The sequence below is a fragment of the Pongo pygmaeus genome, chromosome 8 (genome assembly GCF_028885625.2).
Source record: "Pongo pygmaeus isolate AG05252 chromosome 8, NHGRI_mPonPyg2-v2.0_pri, whole genome shotgun sequence".
In the NCBI taxonomy this organism is placed as follows: domain Eukaryota; kingdom Metazoa; phylum Chordata; class Mammalia; order Primates; family Hominidae; genus Pongo; species Pongo pygmaeus.
The window spans coordinates 79,006,301-79,022,955 of record NC_072381.2 but is presented as its reverse complement, the minus strand read 5'-3'; the positions used below and the strand labels follow the sequence as shown (position 1 = coordinate 79,022,955).

At 38.4% G+C, this 16,655-nt stretch overlaps 1 protein-coding gene across 1 annotated transcript in view; it reads left to right on the top strand.

The window, feature by feature from the left end:
• Positions 1 to 16,655, top strand: part of REEP3 (receptor accessory protein 3) — a 104,429-nt gene that overhangs the window by 44,987 nt on the left and 42,787 nt on the right. Inside the window, exon 2 of the mRNA XM_054436438.2 lies at positions 169 to 241. Coding sequence (XP_054292413.1) covers positions 169 to 241 — 73 coding nt within the window. The remainder of the gene's footprint in view (positions 1 to 168; positions 242 to 16,655) is intronic.

Genomic DNA, 16,655 nt, shown 5'->3' with positions numbered 1-16,655 from the left:
AGCCACCGCGCCTGGCTAAATTATCTTTTTATTAAAAATATATTTTTACTTTTTCTGAGCGGATTTAATTTACACACAAATTTACAGTTACTTGTTTATTAGGTTACATTTTTATGAGCTGTTTAAAACGTTGTGTTTGAACAGTATTCTCATTTTTTTTACTTTTAGGCTGGTGTTTGGAATGCTTTATCCTGCATATTATTCATACAAAGCTGTGAAAACAAAAAACGTGAAGGAATATGTAAGTATAGTTTTATGAGTGATTAATCTGAGTTTAATATTTTAATGATACACACTGAAAAACTGCTATTCTCTTAGAAATGGCTGGAGTAGTGTTTTGGGTTAAAAGGTGTTATGAATGTGAAGTAACAAAACTAATCTTTTTTACAATCTTTGAAGATAACCCCAAAGTGGAGTTTCAATAAAAATAAGTGTATGGTTCCCAAGATGAGTAATTGAATAGGTCTTGATTTAGTCTATAAATTCCAGTGTAATAAGGGGTTGGAGAACTTTTGTTTGTTTGATGTGGGGAGGGGAGTTGTGGGGCTTTTTGCCTTACAAATTTATAGGTACATTGAGAATATCTCTCTGGCCCCAAAGCTTTTTTCCTCTTCTGTAGGTGTTTCATCACTTTCTAATCTATATAAATATGCAGATACTCCATCACCACTGACAACTACAGTCTTTTTTCCTTCTTGAATCAGACTCCATTTGTAATTATTTTGCTTTGATTTGCTATGAGTCCTCAGTATTTCTTTGTTTTTAGTTTCCTCTTCCCTATTCCCTAATTTTCTTTTTCTGTCACTAACATTTATTTTTTATGATTTCTGAAGTTCTCCTCATTTCCCATTTTATTCATACTGTGTAATAGTAAATGGCCTTCCCCACCTATAAATCCTGATATAGTTTAGTATATGTGATGGAGTGAATTTTTAGAGAATAGCAAAAGCATATTGTATTGGTGGTGTTAATCAACAGGATAAGCAGTCAATACTGAGATAACAGCACATCAATAACTATGGCTCTTTTTTTTAAATTGAGGTGACATTCACATAACATAAAATTAACCATTTCAGAGGCATTTGATGCATTCACAATATTATACATATATATAATACAATATAATACAACTCTTCCTAGTTCCAAAATATTTTCGTCACCCCAAATAAAACCCTGTGCCCAAGTCGCTGACAACTACCAACCTGCTGTTTGTATGTATTTACCTATCCTGGATATTTCATATAAATAGGATCATATAATATGTGACCTTTTGTGTCTGGCTCCTTTCACTCAGCATAGTGTTTTTAAGGTTCATACATATCTTAGTATGTATTTTATTTCGAATGTTTTACATTCCTTTTTATGGCTGAGTAACATTCTACTGTATGGATATATGACATTTTCCTTATCCATTCATCTGTTGACAGACATATGAATTGTTCTGTCTTTTGGCTATTATGAATAGTACTGCTACAAACATTCACATACAAGGATTTGTTTGAGCACCTGCGTTTGATTCTTTGGGATATATAGCTGTGGTTCTTTGTAAGGAATCTTAGATGATAGTCTTGTCATCCAGTTGGTCAAATGAACAGAGATTAGATCATGATTCTTTATATTTTCAGGGTTTTTGGGGGGTGGGAGGAAGGGACAGACTCTGAAACTTTTATAACTAACTCATTTTATTAAACTTTTACAGTCATTTTTTTCTCTTGTATATAGAACTAACTTCTGAAGTGAAGCATATATTAATTTAAGTCAAAATGGTGGAATACATCTGGCAGAGGTAAATAAGTTACATAAGTGGGCTCTGAAATTTTTCTGTCCTTGGACCTAGGATTGGTGAAATTAATCTTAAGAGATGGAACCATATTAAGTCCTGGTAATTTAAATTCATTTTATACATGGTTTGAAGGTTCATATTCTAATATAAGTTGGAGTAAATACTTTGTGTATTGTTTTATAGTGCTGGAATACATTAGTTTCTAGATGCCAGCATGTCTGTTAACAGTGCTTCTCAAGCTGCCTGTGGTACAGGACCACTTTTGTTTTTCGAATAAGTCATAGACTAATCTTTTTTTTTTTTTTTTTTGAGACGGAGTCTTGCTCTGTCACCCAGGCCGGAGTGCAGTGGCACGATCTTGGCTCACTGGAAGCTCCGCCTCCCGGGTTCACGCCATTCTCCTGCCTCAGCCTCCCAAGTAGCTGGGACTACAGGCGCCCGCCACCACGCCCAGCTAATTTTTTTGTATTTTTAGTAGAGATGGGGTTTCACCGTGTTAGCCAGGATGGTCTCGATCTCCTGACCTCGTGATCCACCCGCCTTGGCCTCCCAAAGTGCTGGGATTACAGGCGTGAGCCACTGTGCCCGGCCGACTAATACTTTTATAAAATGAAATACTAATCACTAGAAATAAAGAAATGAAAAAAGCCCCTAAACCTGAAATACAACCCATAATTTTTTTTTTTTTTTTTTTTTTTTTTTTTTGAGACAGAGTCTTGCTGTTATCACCCAAGCTGGAGTGCAGTGGCACCATCATAGTTCACTGTAGCCTGGACCTCATGGGCTCAAGCGATCCTCCCACCTCAGCCTTCTGAGTAGCTGGGACTATAGCCGTGCACCACCATGCCCAGCTAATTTTTTTTTTAATTATTTTTTATAGAGACAGAGTCTTACTATGTTGCCCAGGTTGGTCTTGGACTCCTGGCCTCAGGTTATCCACCTACTTCAGCCTCTCAAAGTACTGGGATTATAGGCATGAGCCACAGTGCCCAACTCCCAAATTTTTTATTGCTATATTCAGTAACATGAAATTACTGTCAAATAATGTACTTTTGCCTATTGTTTTCTTTATTGTATTATTAATATACTTACAGTAACACAGTAGTGCTTTTACAGCCTTGTACAATTCCATAGACAACACTCTGCCCTACTGTGTAATATTTTAATTGGAATTCTCTTTTGAAAGATAAAATTAAGAGTTGGCCATCATTTCCAAACACCATGAAAATATGAGTTGAAGAATCTACTTCTGGCCAGTGCTTAATAAATGGGAACCATTTCCCTATTTGGAATGTTTTTTATATTGTTATTAAATTAGATCTTTTTTTGAGTCTAATTCAATGTACAGTTGAAGTACAGGGTATTATGTCTCTCAACATTGGGCCCATTTCACCTAGAAAGCATTCCAGAAGCCCGGGATATATAATAATTTGGTGTGCTGCTGTGTGTGTGTGTGCATTGTATATATATTTGTGTTTACAGTATTCTCCAATCTTTTCTCCCAAATCTGCTTTTTTTTTTTTAGGAAAAGAAAGCTAAGTACAAATTTAAAATGTTTAGATGAGAAGCTCTAATAACTTGAGGATATTATCAGTAAGCACAGAAATACCATCTCTAAAATAAAAGTCAAAGGTAAAGGGATAGCAATAAGAAATATAAAAATAGTAAATAAAATGTAATAAAAAATAGGCTTGGCCACGTGCAGTGGCTCACAACTGTAATCTCAACACTTTGGGAGGCTAAGGCACGTGGATCACTTGAGGCCAGGAGTTTGAGACTAGCCTGGCCAACATGGTGAAACCCCGTCTCTACAAAAAATATAAAAATTAGCCGGGTATGGTGGCGTATGCCTGTAGTCCCAGCTACTGGAAAGGCTGAGGTGGGACTATCACCTGAGCCTGGGAATCGAGACTACAGTGAGACATGATCCTGCCACTGCACTCCAACCTGGACAACAGAATGAAACCCTCTCTCAAAAAAAAATATTAACAATAATAATAAAATAAAAATCAGAAAGATTAATCCATTTATAAATGATGTGCATCAATTCAACTTTGTTATTTTTAAAGACTTAAAAACAACAACAAAAAAAGACTTAAAAAAAAGAATTTGTGTGTTTTATTACCCCTGATACAACGCTCAGATTTTCATTACTAGATTAAAAATTGGGGATTAGTAAGGATGGTCTAACCCTGAAATTTTTATTCAACTTTATAAAGATAATTAAATTGCTTCTTGGCATTTTGGCTAAGATCAAGTGTGAAGATAATTTAAGCTATGGAAGATAATCCATTAGCATTCAAACTGATGAGAAAACTATAAACATGATATGTATTGAAATATATGTATATGTGTGTATTTAGTTACATAGTGAGCATACAGCTTTGCACAGTTGTTTTCAGAGAATACTCATTAATAAAGCTGGAATTATCTATACATAATTTTGCAGTAATACCATGACTCTGAAAAGCATTTCTTTTTATTTAACTTTGATTGTAAGTTTAGGGTTTGTGCAAGTTTGTTAGGTAAATTTGTGTCATGGGGGTGTGTGGTACAGACTCTTTCATCACCCAGGTATTAAGCCTAGTACCCTGAAAAAAGGTTTTCTTAACCATCCATTTGAGAAGACCAGAATAATGAGTAATTGAGGAGAAATTAGGGAAGGTGAAAGGCAGGTGGCTGGAGCTGGTTTGATAATTACATGGTAATCAACTCTACTTCACAAATAAAATGAGAACTAAAAGCAAAATAAATGGTCAGGCACTGAAACAAGGACAGGGCGTCTGCCTTTGACAGGGAAATGTATCATCTCTGAAGACCCTCCCAGCAACCATATTGCCTTCCATCAAGGCTGCTAGAGAGGCCTGGTGCAGTGGCTCACACCTGTAATCCCAGCACTTTGGGAGGCTGAAGCAGGCAGATCTCTTGAGCCCAGGAGTTTGACACCAACCTGGGCAACATGGTAAAACCCCATCTCTACAAAAAACACAAAACTTAGCAGGGCGTGGTGATATGTGCCTGTAGTTCCAGCCACTTAGGAGGCTGAGGTCGGAGTATCACCTGAGCTTGGGAGGTCGAGGCTGCAGTAAGTCCTGATTGCACCACTGCACTCCAGCCTGGACGACAGACAGAGTGAGACCATCGGGTGGGGTGGTGGGATCAGGGGGTGGCTGCTAGAGAGACTAAGTTGAGATGTCACCTTGGAATAGTAATATTTTCCATTTATATGATTTCCTACCAGTTTCAAAGTACTTTTGTTTATTATTGTTTTCATTTGCTACCCTGGATAATTTTTTGAAACAAATTATTACACTCTTATTGGCTTAGAACAACGTAAATTTATTCTCTTACAGTCCTAGAGGTCAGAAACCTAAAATGAGTTCACAGGCCTCGCCCCTTCTGGAGGGTTTAGGGGAAAGTCTGTTTCCCTGTCTACTCCAGCTTCTACAGGCTGCCCGCATTCCTTAGCTTATGGCTTTATTCTTCCATCCTCAAACCCAGCAACGTTGGGCTGAGACCTCTTCATGCTGCCATCCTCTGGTTCTCTCTCTTCTGCCTCCTCTTCCACTTATAAGGACTTTTGTGATTACATTGGTCCCACCTGATTAATCCAGGATAAACGTCCCATTTCAAGGTCAGCTGATTAACAACCCTAATTTCATCTGCAACCTTATTTCTCCTTGACGGTGTAACCTAACATATTCAGTTTCCAGAGATTAAGACACAGACATCTTCAGGGGAGAGAGGGCATTTTTCTGCCTACTCCAATAATATCTCACTTATTCTTACTGCAGTCCTATGAAGTAGGCATAGAAAATATTCCAGTCTTACAGGCTTAGAGAAGTGAATTTACCTGGAGTCACATGGATTGTAAAGACAGAATTGGTACCAGAGATCTTCTGTTTCTAGTATTTTATTCATTCTATTCTACCATGCTACCTGTAGAAACACAGGTGAAGATTCTAGCTTCACGTAAAAGTTGAAACAGACTTCACAACCAGCCAGTGAATATGCATCTGATTAATTCAAAGCTGGATGTTCAGGGGCCACGGCCATATAGATATTTTCCAAGGACAATCAGGCAGGTTACCAGGGCGGGACCCACCAGCATTGAAAACACATGTGAACAAAGAGGTTCAATATGAAATAGAAGGTTTTGAAAATTCTGTAAAGTTCCTCCTTTGAAAAAAAAATAAAATCCCTTAAATCTTGACAATCTTCTAAGTATTTCCAATCTAATTTTACTCTGACAAAAATTTTGAACATTATTTGCTTGCACCCAGTGCAAGGCTAAGTCCTAAACTTAGCCATCTGATTTAAACTGACTCTTTTTTTTTTTTTAATTATACTTTAAGTTCTCGGATACACGTGCAGAACGTGTAGGTTTGTTACATAGATATACATGTGACATGGTGGTTTGCACCCATCAACCTGTCACCTAGGTTTTAAGCCCCACATGCATTAGGTATTTGTCCTAATGCTCTCCTTCTCCTTGCCCCTGACCCTCCAACAGGCCCCGGTGTGTGATGTTCCCCTCCCTGTGTCCACGTGTTCTCATTGTTAAACTGACTGTTAACAGTTTTATCAGAACTCTGTCCTCATAAAGTTTTCCTATACAGTAATCCTATCCAAATTTGCTTTGTTTTATAAATGGTATTTTCTTAGTAAAATTAACCTTTTTATATTGCCCTGTTATGTTTTTAATAGCACCTTATAGTATCTGATGTTATATTCTTTATTTGAATATGTTTGTGTTCCCCACCAGAATAAGCTCCATGGGGAAGTGTTTTGTTTTATTAATTGCTATATTCCTGTACCTAGAACAGTACCTGGCTGCATAATAGGTACTCAATATTTCTTGAATAAATAAATGACAAAAGTTGACTTTTAAGTAAATATCAAATATTGTGCTTAATAGCTTGTACATTTATTAAGTGGATTGATCTAGTTTACCAGCTTTGATTCTGCTGGGTTAGGGAGAATACAGTCCACTCTTAACATTTATCCCAAAACCCAGTTTCTTTGTGGTATTTGGTTATGACCTAGATTCCACTGCTATCTACTTCAAGATTATTTTCAGAAAGCAAACATTTTCGGTTAATTTACTTCTTCCCACCCCTAACTACTACCATTCCCCTTAAGCCTGCAAATGGTAGATTGCACCTGATAAAACAGATGCTGTGCTCAAATCAAAACAAATGGAAAGTACTGTGTATTTTGGCAACCTTCCTTTCTTCCTTTGCCTATTTTTAAAACAGAGCTTTCCTAGGATATAATTTCCTACATAGTGTGGCTGATATGGCCTACTTAAAGACTTTCAGTCTTGCAGTAATTGAAATGTAAACTTACTGAAGAATTAGTATGGTTTTGCAAATTTTTTCAGGCTCATTCCATCTCATGACTTGAAAATAGAGTGTTTACTTCCAAGTCGTGTGTAATTGCTGTAGCTTTTCTAGGAAACCAGTGTTCTTATTCTAAGAATGTTGGAGAAAGCAGCAATGAAAAGATTGGCTAACAGCACTTAGAAATCAAAATCAGACATTTGGTCCTGAGATTTACTGTGAGCAAGAACAAAGAACAGGAAAAACTGGGAGATTACTCTTTAAAAGGCCTAGAAATGGCCCTCTAAAAGTCTGCTGACTTGGTTTTGGAAAGTGACCTAATTTTCGACTGACTATTTAGGTGATAGGAAAATGAACAAATATACCACATGCCAGTTCTACAGATCTTATTGATAATGAAATCTGAAGTTGTCTGCTAACTTTAGAGTGGAAATAGAAGGGGAAAAACATACTAAAGAACTTTTCTTTGTTCTCAAGAAGTGTTTCCTAGGTATCTTTTGATAATTTTGATAAAAAGTATTCATTTCATTTAAGGATTTTAATAATTTAGAAAGTTTAAAGATTAGCCTACTGATTATGATGGGATTTTTACTGAAAATTAGTTTTGTCAGGCCACTTACTTGTCTGTGTATTTTCTATTCTAATTTAGTTTTTATTGTTATCAAAGCTGTATTTACTTATAATGTAAAAAGTCAATTAGTTTTCCAAGGCTTATTATGGAAAACAATAGTTCCCCAGGCTCCCATCCCTATGTCTAACTCTCTAGAGGCAACTACTTCAAACTCTTTTATCTGAATCTTTTAGCATTTATTGCCATATTCCAAATAACATGCTTACCGTGCTATTTCTTAATTTTTCAGATAGACCTCATGAGTTAACTTCCTTCTACGAAAGATGATTTAGCAGTTACCCAATGCCACTATACACATGCATATTTCTCTGTTCTTATAGCTTCCCAGAATCATTGCAGTATAATTTGGTTAGCTCAATATTCAATATTTATATTATTTAGACAAAATTAGAAGCAATAGAATATAGAGCTAAAGTGCACAATGTCTGAAAACAGGCTTCCTAGGTTTCATCCTAGCCCTGCCCATTACTAGCTGTACCTTTGGACAAGTTATTTAACCTTTCTGTGCCTCAGTTTTCTAATCAGTAAGTAGTAGTAAATAATGAACATATTATTTAATTATATTATATGAATGCACATAAAGCATTTAAATCAGTACCTTAAACATAACAGTACCTGTCATATAATCATTTTCATTATGTAAACACTATTCACAGCTGATCTCTACAGTATCCTGCCATTACCATTCTTTACTCTGGTGTTATTCACTGTCTTGTTGTTTCATTTGTGTGGTGTTCTCTGTGTTCTTACTGTGTATCCAGACCCAAACTTTCCTAGAGTTGTGTGCATTTCTTCTCAGTGAATTCACCTCCATTAGACATTCTGGATTGGTTCTTGTTTTGGACTCTCTGATTTCTTAATTACTTAATTTCTTCATTTTGATAAAATGCATCCTTCCTGAGAAGGCTATAATGAGAGGTCAATTTCTTTTTTTTTTTTTTTTTTTTTTTTTTTTTGGTCACCCAGGCTGGAGTGCAGTGGCACGACTTGGCTCACGGCAACCTCTGCCTCCCAGATTCAAGCAATTCTCCTGCCTCAGCCTCCCAAGTAGCTGAGATTATAGGCATGTGCCACCATGCCTGGCTAATTTTGTATTTTTAGTAGAGATGGGGTTTCACCATATTGGCCAGGCCGGTCTTGAACTCCTGACCTCGTGATCTGCCTGCCTCGGCCTCCCAAAGTGCTGAGATAACAGGCATTAGCCACCGCGCCCAGCCCCCAAGAGGTCAGTTTCTTGAGATGCTAGGTTGGAAATCATTTTCTTTCAGAATTTTGAGAGCAATTCTTCATTGTCTTTAACTTCTGGTGTTGCTGTTGAGAAGGCTGAAGCCATTATGATTCTTACCTGTTTTTCTCCCCATTCAGGAAGCTTGTGGGATATTTTCTATTTTCCTGTTGTTTTAAAATTTCATGATGATGTGCTTTGTTGCGTGAGTCCGTTATAGTCAATTTTGCTAAACCCTCAGTAGTCCCTTTTAATCTGGGAATCCTTTTTCCTTCAGCTCTGAGAAATTTAGTTAAAATTATCTCTTTAATACTGTTCTGTACTCCATTTTTACTGTTGTTCTGTCTGGAATTCTTTTTATTCATTTATAAGGCACTTGGACTCCAATTTTTTTTTAATCTTTTCCCTTCTCTTTCCCATCTCTTTTTGTTCTACTTTCTGATTGAGTTTCTCAGTTTTACCTTCTAACCCTTCAATTGATCTTTTAATTTCTGTACCTATGTGCTTAGTTCCTGAGAATATGACTGACAATTTTTTGGACACGTTCTTTTTATTTATTTTATTTTATTTTATTTTTTTGAGGCGGTTTTTGCTCTTGCTGCCCAGGCTGGAGTGCAATGGTGCAATCTTGGCTCTCCGCAACCTCTGCCTCCCAGCTTCAAGTGATTCTCCTGTCTCAGCCTCCTGAGTAGCTGGGATTACAGGCATGTGCCACCAGGCCCAGCTAATTTTGTATTTTTAGTAGAGAAGGGGTTTCTCCATGTTGGTCAGGCTGGTCTTGAACTACCGACCTCAGGTGATCCGCCTGCCTTGGCCTCCCAAAGTGCTGGGATTACAGGTGTGAGCCACTGTGCCCGGCGGACATTTTCTTCTTTCTACATAGTCTTTCATTTGAATTCTGTTTTACATTTGTTTCAGCTTCTGTTTTTCATGTATAATTTCCTCAAATGTTGGATGATCTCTGGTTCTCTGCTCATTTTTTAGGATAATAATGAAAAGCTGCCTGGAGCTGTGTGCCCATGAAAGGGCTTGTTGAACGTGATCTTCACTGTAGAGTGATCTGACTAGACTATAGAATATTTTCCTATGGCTGCCATAAGGATGTACCACAAGCAGTGTGGATTAAAACAACAGAAATGTATTGTCTCACAATTTCTGGAGGCTTGAAGTCCTTAATTTCATAATCAAGATGTTGACTGGGCCACACTCCCTCAGAAACCTGTTGAGGAGAATCGTTCCTTGTGAATTCCTAGCTGCTGATTGTTGCCAGCACTTCAGTCTACCTCCACAGTCTACCTCCATTGTCACATAGGACTCGCCCCTCATGTCTCTGTGTGTCTATTTTGTCTCTTCATCTTAAAAAGACACCAGTCACATAACTTCATTTAACTACATCTTCAATGACCCTATTTCCAAATAAGGTCACATTCTGAGGGATTGGGGTTTAGGACTGTGTGTTAGTCAGCTTGTGTTGCCATAACAGAAACCATGGACTGATTGACTTGAACAACAGGAATTATTTTCTCACAGTTCTGGAGACTGGAAGTCCAACATCAAGTTGCTGCCAGGGTTGGTTTCCTGTGAGGGCTCTTTTCCTGGCTTGTAAGGCAGCCACCCTCCCATATGTCATCACATGGTCTTTCTGATGTGTGCACATGGAGAGAAATATTCCTCTTTTTCCTTTTCATATAAAGACACCAGCCCTATAGTAGGGCTTCACCCTGTGACCTCATTTAACCTTAATTACCACCATAAAGGCCCTAACTCCAAATATAGACACATTTGAAGTTAGAACTTCAACCTATGAATTTTGGGAAAACCTAATTCAGTCTAGAGCAGACCTTAACACATCTGTTTTGGGAACACCATTCAACCCATAACCATTTCTTGGAAAGTTATCAATGTCTATATCTTTAGGTATTTTCTCTTGTGCCAGTCAGATTCTTCAGAGAAGACTCTTCCATTCTGAAAGGTACTTGGTTACCAGCATCCTACTGGGAGAATAAGGCTTGGGGGCGCTCAACATTCAGTTTATAAACTTTTACTCGATCCCTATTAGCCCCACTCTCAGTTGTTCTGGAGATTTCAAATCCAGAAACCCTGATTCACCCCTTTCCAGAGAATAAACATAAGGGTTTCCCTGGGGAAGGAGGGACATTGACAGGCTTCTGGAATGAGAAGGTATCTTGGAGTCTCCCTCCTCCTTAAGCAGATGTACAGCCATCCTTCCTACCTTTAGTACCCCTGTCCTTTTTGTTTTGTTAGACAGGGTCTTGCTCTGTTGACCAGGATGGAGTGCAGTGGTGCCATCATAGCTCACTGCAAGCTCCACCTCCTGGGCTCATGCGATCCTCCCTCCTTGGCCTCCCCAGTAGCTGCGACTACAGGCACATGGCACCATATCTGGCTATTTTTCTTTTCTTTTTTTTTTTTTCCTTTTAAGTAGGAAAAAAAGCTGTTCTTGAGCTCCCAGGTCCAAGCTATCCATCCACCTGGGCCTCAGAAATTGCCAGGATTGTTAGGCATGAACCACTCCACCCAGCCTCTGTAACCCTTTTGACCAGGAATTTTGCCACCATTTCTTTTGGCGAGCTCTGCAGTGTAGAGTTAGGTTGCTTCTCAGTTTTTCCCCCTGCCAGCTTGCTGTTCAGTTTTCTCAGGTCTCCTAACTCAGTTACTACTCATCCATTTCCTTCTTGGTTCCAAAATTCTTATGTTCTCTTCTATATTCTTCTGAGCTTATGCCGTCTTTAAAAATCACTTTACTGTTGTTTTAATATTTGTAGAGGGAGTGGAACTGAATATGTATATTCAGTTTACCATCTTTACCCAAATTTCCAAATTGACTTTGTGAGTGGGATACTTGTAGATGAGTTACTCTATGGTGTGTATGTATGTATGTATGTATTTATTTATTTATTTAGAGTCGGAGTCTTGCTCTGTCACGCAGACTAGAGTGCAATGGCGTGATCTCAGCTCAGTGCAACCTCCACCTCCCAGGTTCAAGCGATTTTCCTGCCTCAGCCTCCCGAGTAGCTGGGATTACAGGCACCCACCACCACACCCAGCTAATTTTTGTATTTTTAGTAGAGACGGGGTTTCACCATGTTGGCCAGGCTGGTCTCAAACTCCTGACCTCGTGATCCACCCGCCTCAGCCTCCCAAAGTGCTGGGATTACAGGCGTGGGCCACAGCGCCCAGCCAAGTTACTCTATAATATTAAGTAAGACTTATTATACCCTTAACATTGGTTTTTAAATGTGTTCACTTAGGAAATAGATTTAAAGTAATACATGGCCGGGCATGGTAGCTCACACCTATATCTCAGCACTTTGGGAGGCCGAGGTGGGTGGATCGATTGCTTGAGTCCAGGAGTTTGAGACCAGCCAGGGCAACTTGGTGAAACTCCGTCTCTACCAAAAAAATACAAAAATTCGCCAGGTGTGATAGTACACTCCTATAGTCCCAGCCACTCGAGAGGTTGATGTGGGAGGATCGCTCAAGCATGGCAGTTCAAGGCTTCAGTGAGCCAAGATCATGCCACTGCACTCCACCATGGGCAAGAGAGCAAGACCTTATCTCGAAACATAAAAATAAAAATAAAGTAATACATACTGTCGTTTTTTCAATGCTTGAAAATAACTTTAACATTTGATTGTAGCTGACATACACTGAATTCATGTGCGCTTACTTAAATTAGGTTATTATTTCTTTATAAACCTAATTTTTCATATGTCATGTTTACTATTTTATATGTAATATATACAGCATATCACTTCACTGGTAAACTAACTGGTACTGTTATAATCATCAAGTGTTTTATATTCTTCATTATGTGGTTTTTTTTTTTTTTTTTGGAGGTGGGGTCTCTCTCTGTCACCCAGGCTAGAGTGCAATGGCGCATCTCAGCTCACTGCAACCTCTGTCTCCCTGGTTCAAGCAGTTCTCCTGCCTCAGCCTCCCGAGTATCTGGGTTTACGGGCACCCACCACCATGCCCAGATAATTTTGTATTCTTAGTAGAGATGGGGTTTCACCATGTTGGCCAGGCTGATCTCAAACTCCTCACCTCAAGTGATCTCCCCACTTCAACCTCCCAAAGTACTGGGATTACAGGCCTGAGCCACCACACCGGGCCCTTCATTATGTTTTCTAAAAACAATTTATGATCACCTGGGGATTATTACAACAGATCTAACTTTAGGAAAGTAAGTATTAAATTTGAATAAGATTATATAATAAGGGGATTTAAATTAAATGCCTAACAGAGTTTGATCCAAAATTTTAGAATGTGAATTCAAGGAACCCTTGACCCTTCTGAAGTAAATTGAAAGCATTTCCACAGTGTTCACACTAGAATGTAGCTAGCCAACTCACAGCTGCCTGTCCTCTTTTAGCTTCCAATGAAAATGCTTTGGAAAACATACACATAGAAAAAGAAATTCTCACAGTAATACTTAAACCTAAGAGGCTAAGCAATCAGGCTTTTGCTAAAATCTAGGAAGAATGTTACCAACTGTAGTGCCAATGGAAATGGATTTTTTAAACCATTTTAAATGGGACTGAAACAGTTGTTTCCATTAAAGGAAATGTTGCTAAGAAGTAAGTTGGAGGGAGGCCTAGCCACCCCCATCCTAATCCCTAGTGATGGAATAGTTTAAAACCATAAAAGCTACAATAACCAGAAAACTCAACTGCTACCACCCTCACTGCAGGGAGACCCGAATTCAGAGGCAGCCAGTGTTTGCCTTCCCTTTTTCAGAAAACATAGCCTCACTACTTTGAAGAAAATACCAATAATTTCCACACAGGAGAAATAATCATTGACTATAAGAGAAATCAGCAATGTAGTAATAAACTAATTATAAAAAATTGAAATGATAGTAATATATATCATAATTTATATTCTTGACTATAATAGCTGCTTTTTGTTGTTGTTGTTGTTGTTGTTTTGAGGTGAGAGGGTGGTATTGCTCTGTCGCCCAGACTGGAGTGCAGTGGTGTGATCAAACTCACCACAGCCTCAACACCCTGGGCTTCAACTATCCTCCAACTTCAGCCTCCTCAGTAGCTGGGACTCCAGATGTGTGCCACCACGCCTATCTAATTTTTGAATTTTTTCTAGAGATGGGGGTCTCACTATGTTGCCTAGGCTGGTCTCAAACTCCTAGATTCAAGTGACCCTCCCACTTCAGCTTCTCAGAGTGCTGGAATTACAGGTGTGAGCCACTACATCCAGCTATAATAGCTTTAAAAGACTATTTTGAAAAGGAAGGAAGAAAAATCAAAATTAAAAGAATGTGTGAGAAATGTAGCATGAATAAAGCAATATAAGAACAAAAAATAAAAACAATCAGGTAAATTAGTGTATCTAGGAGTTTCTTTGAATAAGTTTAATAAAATAAACACTTGAAATAACTAAGGTACAGGGTAAGGTAGAAAAGGACTGAAAAAAATGAAAAACAAGAAAAGAGTTTAAGCAAGCAGTACTAAATTTAAGTGACATAGAAAATATTAAACTACCTATAATTTTTATTAAGAAATGGGCCAGGCACCATGGCTCATGCCCGTAATCCCAGCACTTTGGGAGGCCAAGGCAGGAGGATCACTTGAACCCAGCAGACCAGCCTGGGTAACATAGCAAGACCCTACCTCTACAAAAAAAATAAAAATAGCCGGGCATAGAGACATGTGCCTATAGTGCCAGCTGCTTGGGAGACTAAAGCAAGAGAATCACCTGAGCCCAGGAGGCTGAAGCTGCAGTGAACTGGGATTATGCAACTGCACTCCAGCCTAAGGGAGAGAGACCCTGCCTCTAAACAAATTAAAAAGAGTATTTTCTAATAATATCAGATAGACCTGTTTTTTCCTTTTCAGCTAAAGATTATATTATTTATGCAATGACATTTCCATTTCCCCTTTCACACAATACTAGGATCTGTCTTTGGAATACCCAGACATGTACATCATCTTTCCATTATGTAATTTTAAAAATATAGTGCTTTACCAACTACAGCTGTAATAATCAGATTGTCAACCAGATTGCCATCACACCGTGAAAGGTCCTCCTAAAAATATAAAAGCTAGAGCTATTCCTGAAGATTGTAGCTAAATACATAAAATAAAATCACTCTCCAAAACGTCATAACTTTAAAAGCACCCAAAATGTAATGGAAATGTAAAATGATAAAGTTTTTTTGAAAAACTATAAAAAATTAAAATGCATTGAAATGTATTATACAAATATTTACCTTAAATTTTGTCTCTTGGCTATGTGTGGCAACTCACGCCTGTAATCCCAGCACTTTGGGAGGCTGAGGTAGGAGGATTGCTTGAGCCCAGGAGTTTGAGACTAGCCTGGGCAACGTAGCAAGACTCTGTCTCTACAGAAAATAAAAAATAAGGAAAAATTAGCTGGGCGTGGTGGCATATGCCTATAGTCCCAGCTACTGAGGAGGCTGAGGGAGGAAGATCGCTTGAGCCCAAGAGTTCCATGCTGCACTGAGCTATGATTGTGCCGCTGCATTCTATCCTGGGTGACAGAGCAAGACCCTGTATTTAAAAAAAAAAAAAAAAAAAAAAAAAAACTCTTGCTATTAGAATAGAGTTTTTTAAATTGTATTTTTTAAAATTCTTTTATCTACTCAATTGATAGCTATGAACAGTGCCTCTGAGAAGTATGCTAAAGGCTCAGCTCCTTTTTTTTTTTTTTTAGCTTTTTGGTATTTTTCTTTTAAATGATGATGTGCCCAAACAGTATTATGAAAGTAAGGGTACATTTTAAATGTTTACACTGAACAGATTATCTCACAATACCAAGTTTGTCTTTTCTCTAAACCCAAGGCTCTTACATTCTCTTCGGAAATGGCACCACCTTCCCTAGTTGATACTGTCAGAACATGCACAGCACAGCCTCTCACTGCAGTGCTTCTCAAAATTTAATGATCATGCCAATCCCCTGGGATTCTGCTAAAATGCAGATTCTGATTTCATAGTTCTGGCCTGGGCTTCAGATTCTGCATTTCCAACAGGCTTCCAGGTGATGCCAGTGCTGCTAGTCTGTAGACCACAGTTCACATCGCAAAGATTCTGTGCATGTCCTCAACTCTGGTTACACATCAAAACCACTGGTGGAGCTTGCCTTTTAAACATCTGTCTGCCCTCTCTCTGCACCTTGTGATGATGAGGCCTCAGAATCTATATAACTGTAATCACCACATGATTCCTATCCACAGCCAAGTTGAAAACCACTGATTAAGGAGTATCTTATTTTATTGTGGCACTCAGGCAACCCTTCACTACACCTTTACTACGCTGTGTGCTTTTAAAAACATATATGTTTATGTAAATGAATAGTTGATTTTAGAAACATCTTATGTAAATTGATTGATTAGCAACTTGGAATATATTATAGAAAAATAATATTTTAGCAAAATTAACTATAAGATACAATTAGGGGAGTAAGACTATTGAGTAGGACTTTCTCCTAGTTTCCATTTTTTGTGGCTGGCTCTAGACCAAATGTCTCCGTCAGTGAAGTTTCCCTTTATAATCACCCACCCTTCTTTCATAGCTCTCTGCAGCCTCTGTGCACCTCTGTTTCCTTAGGCCTCCACTGTGGCACTCAGGCAGCCCTTCTTTACCCATGTATCCTGTATTCTGTGCTCCGTTACTT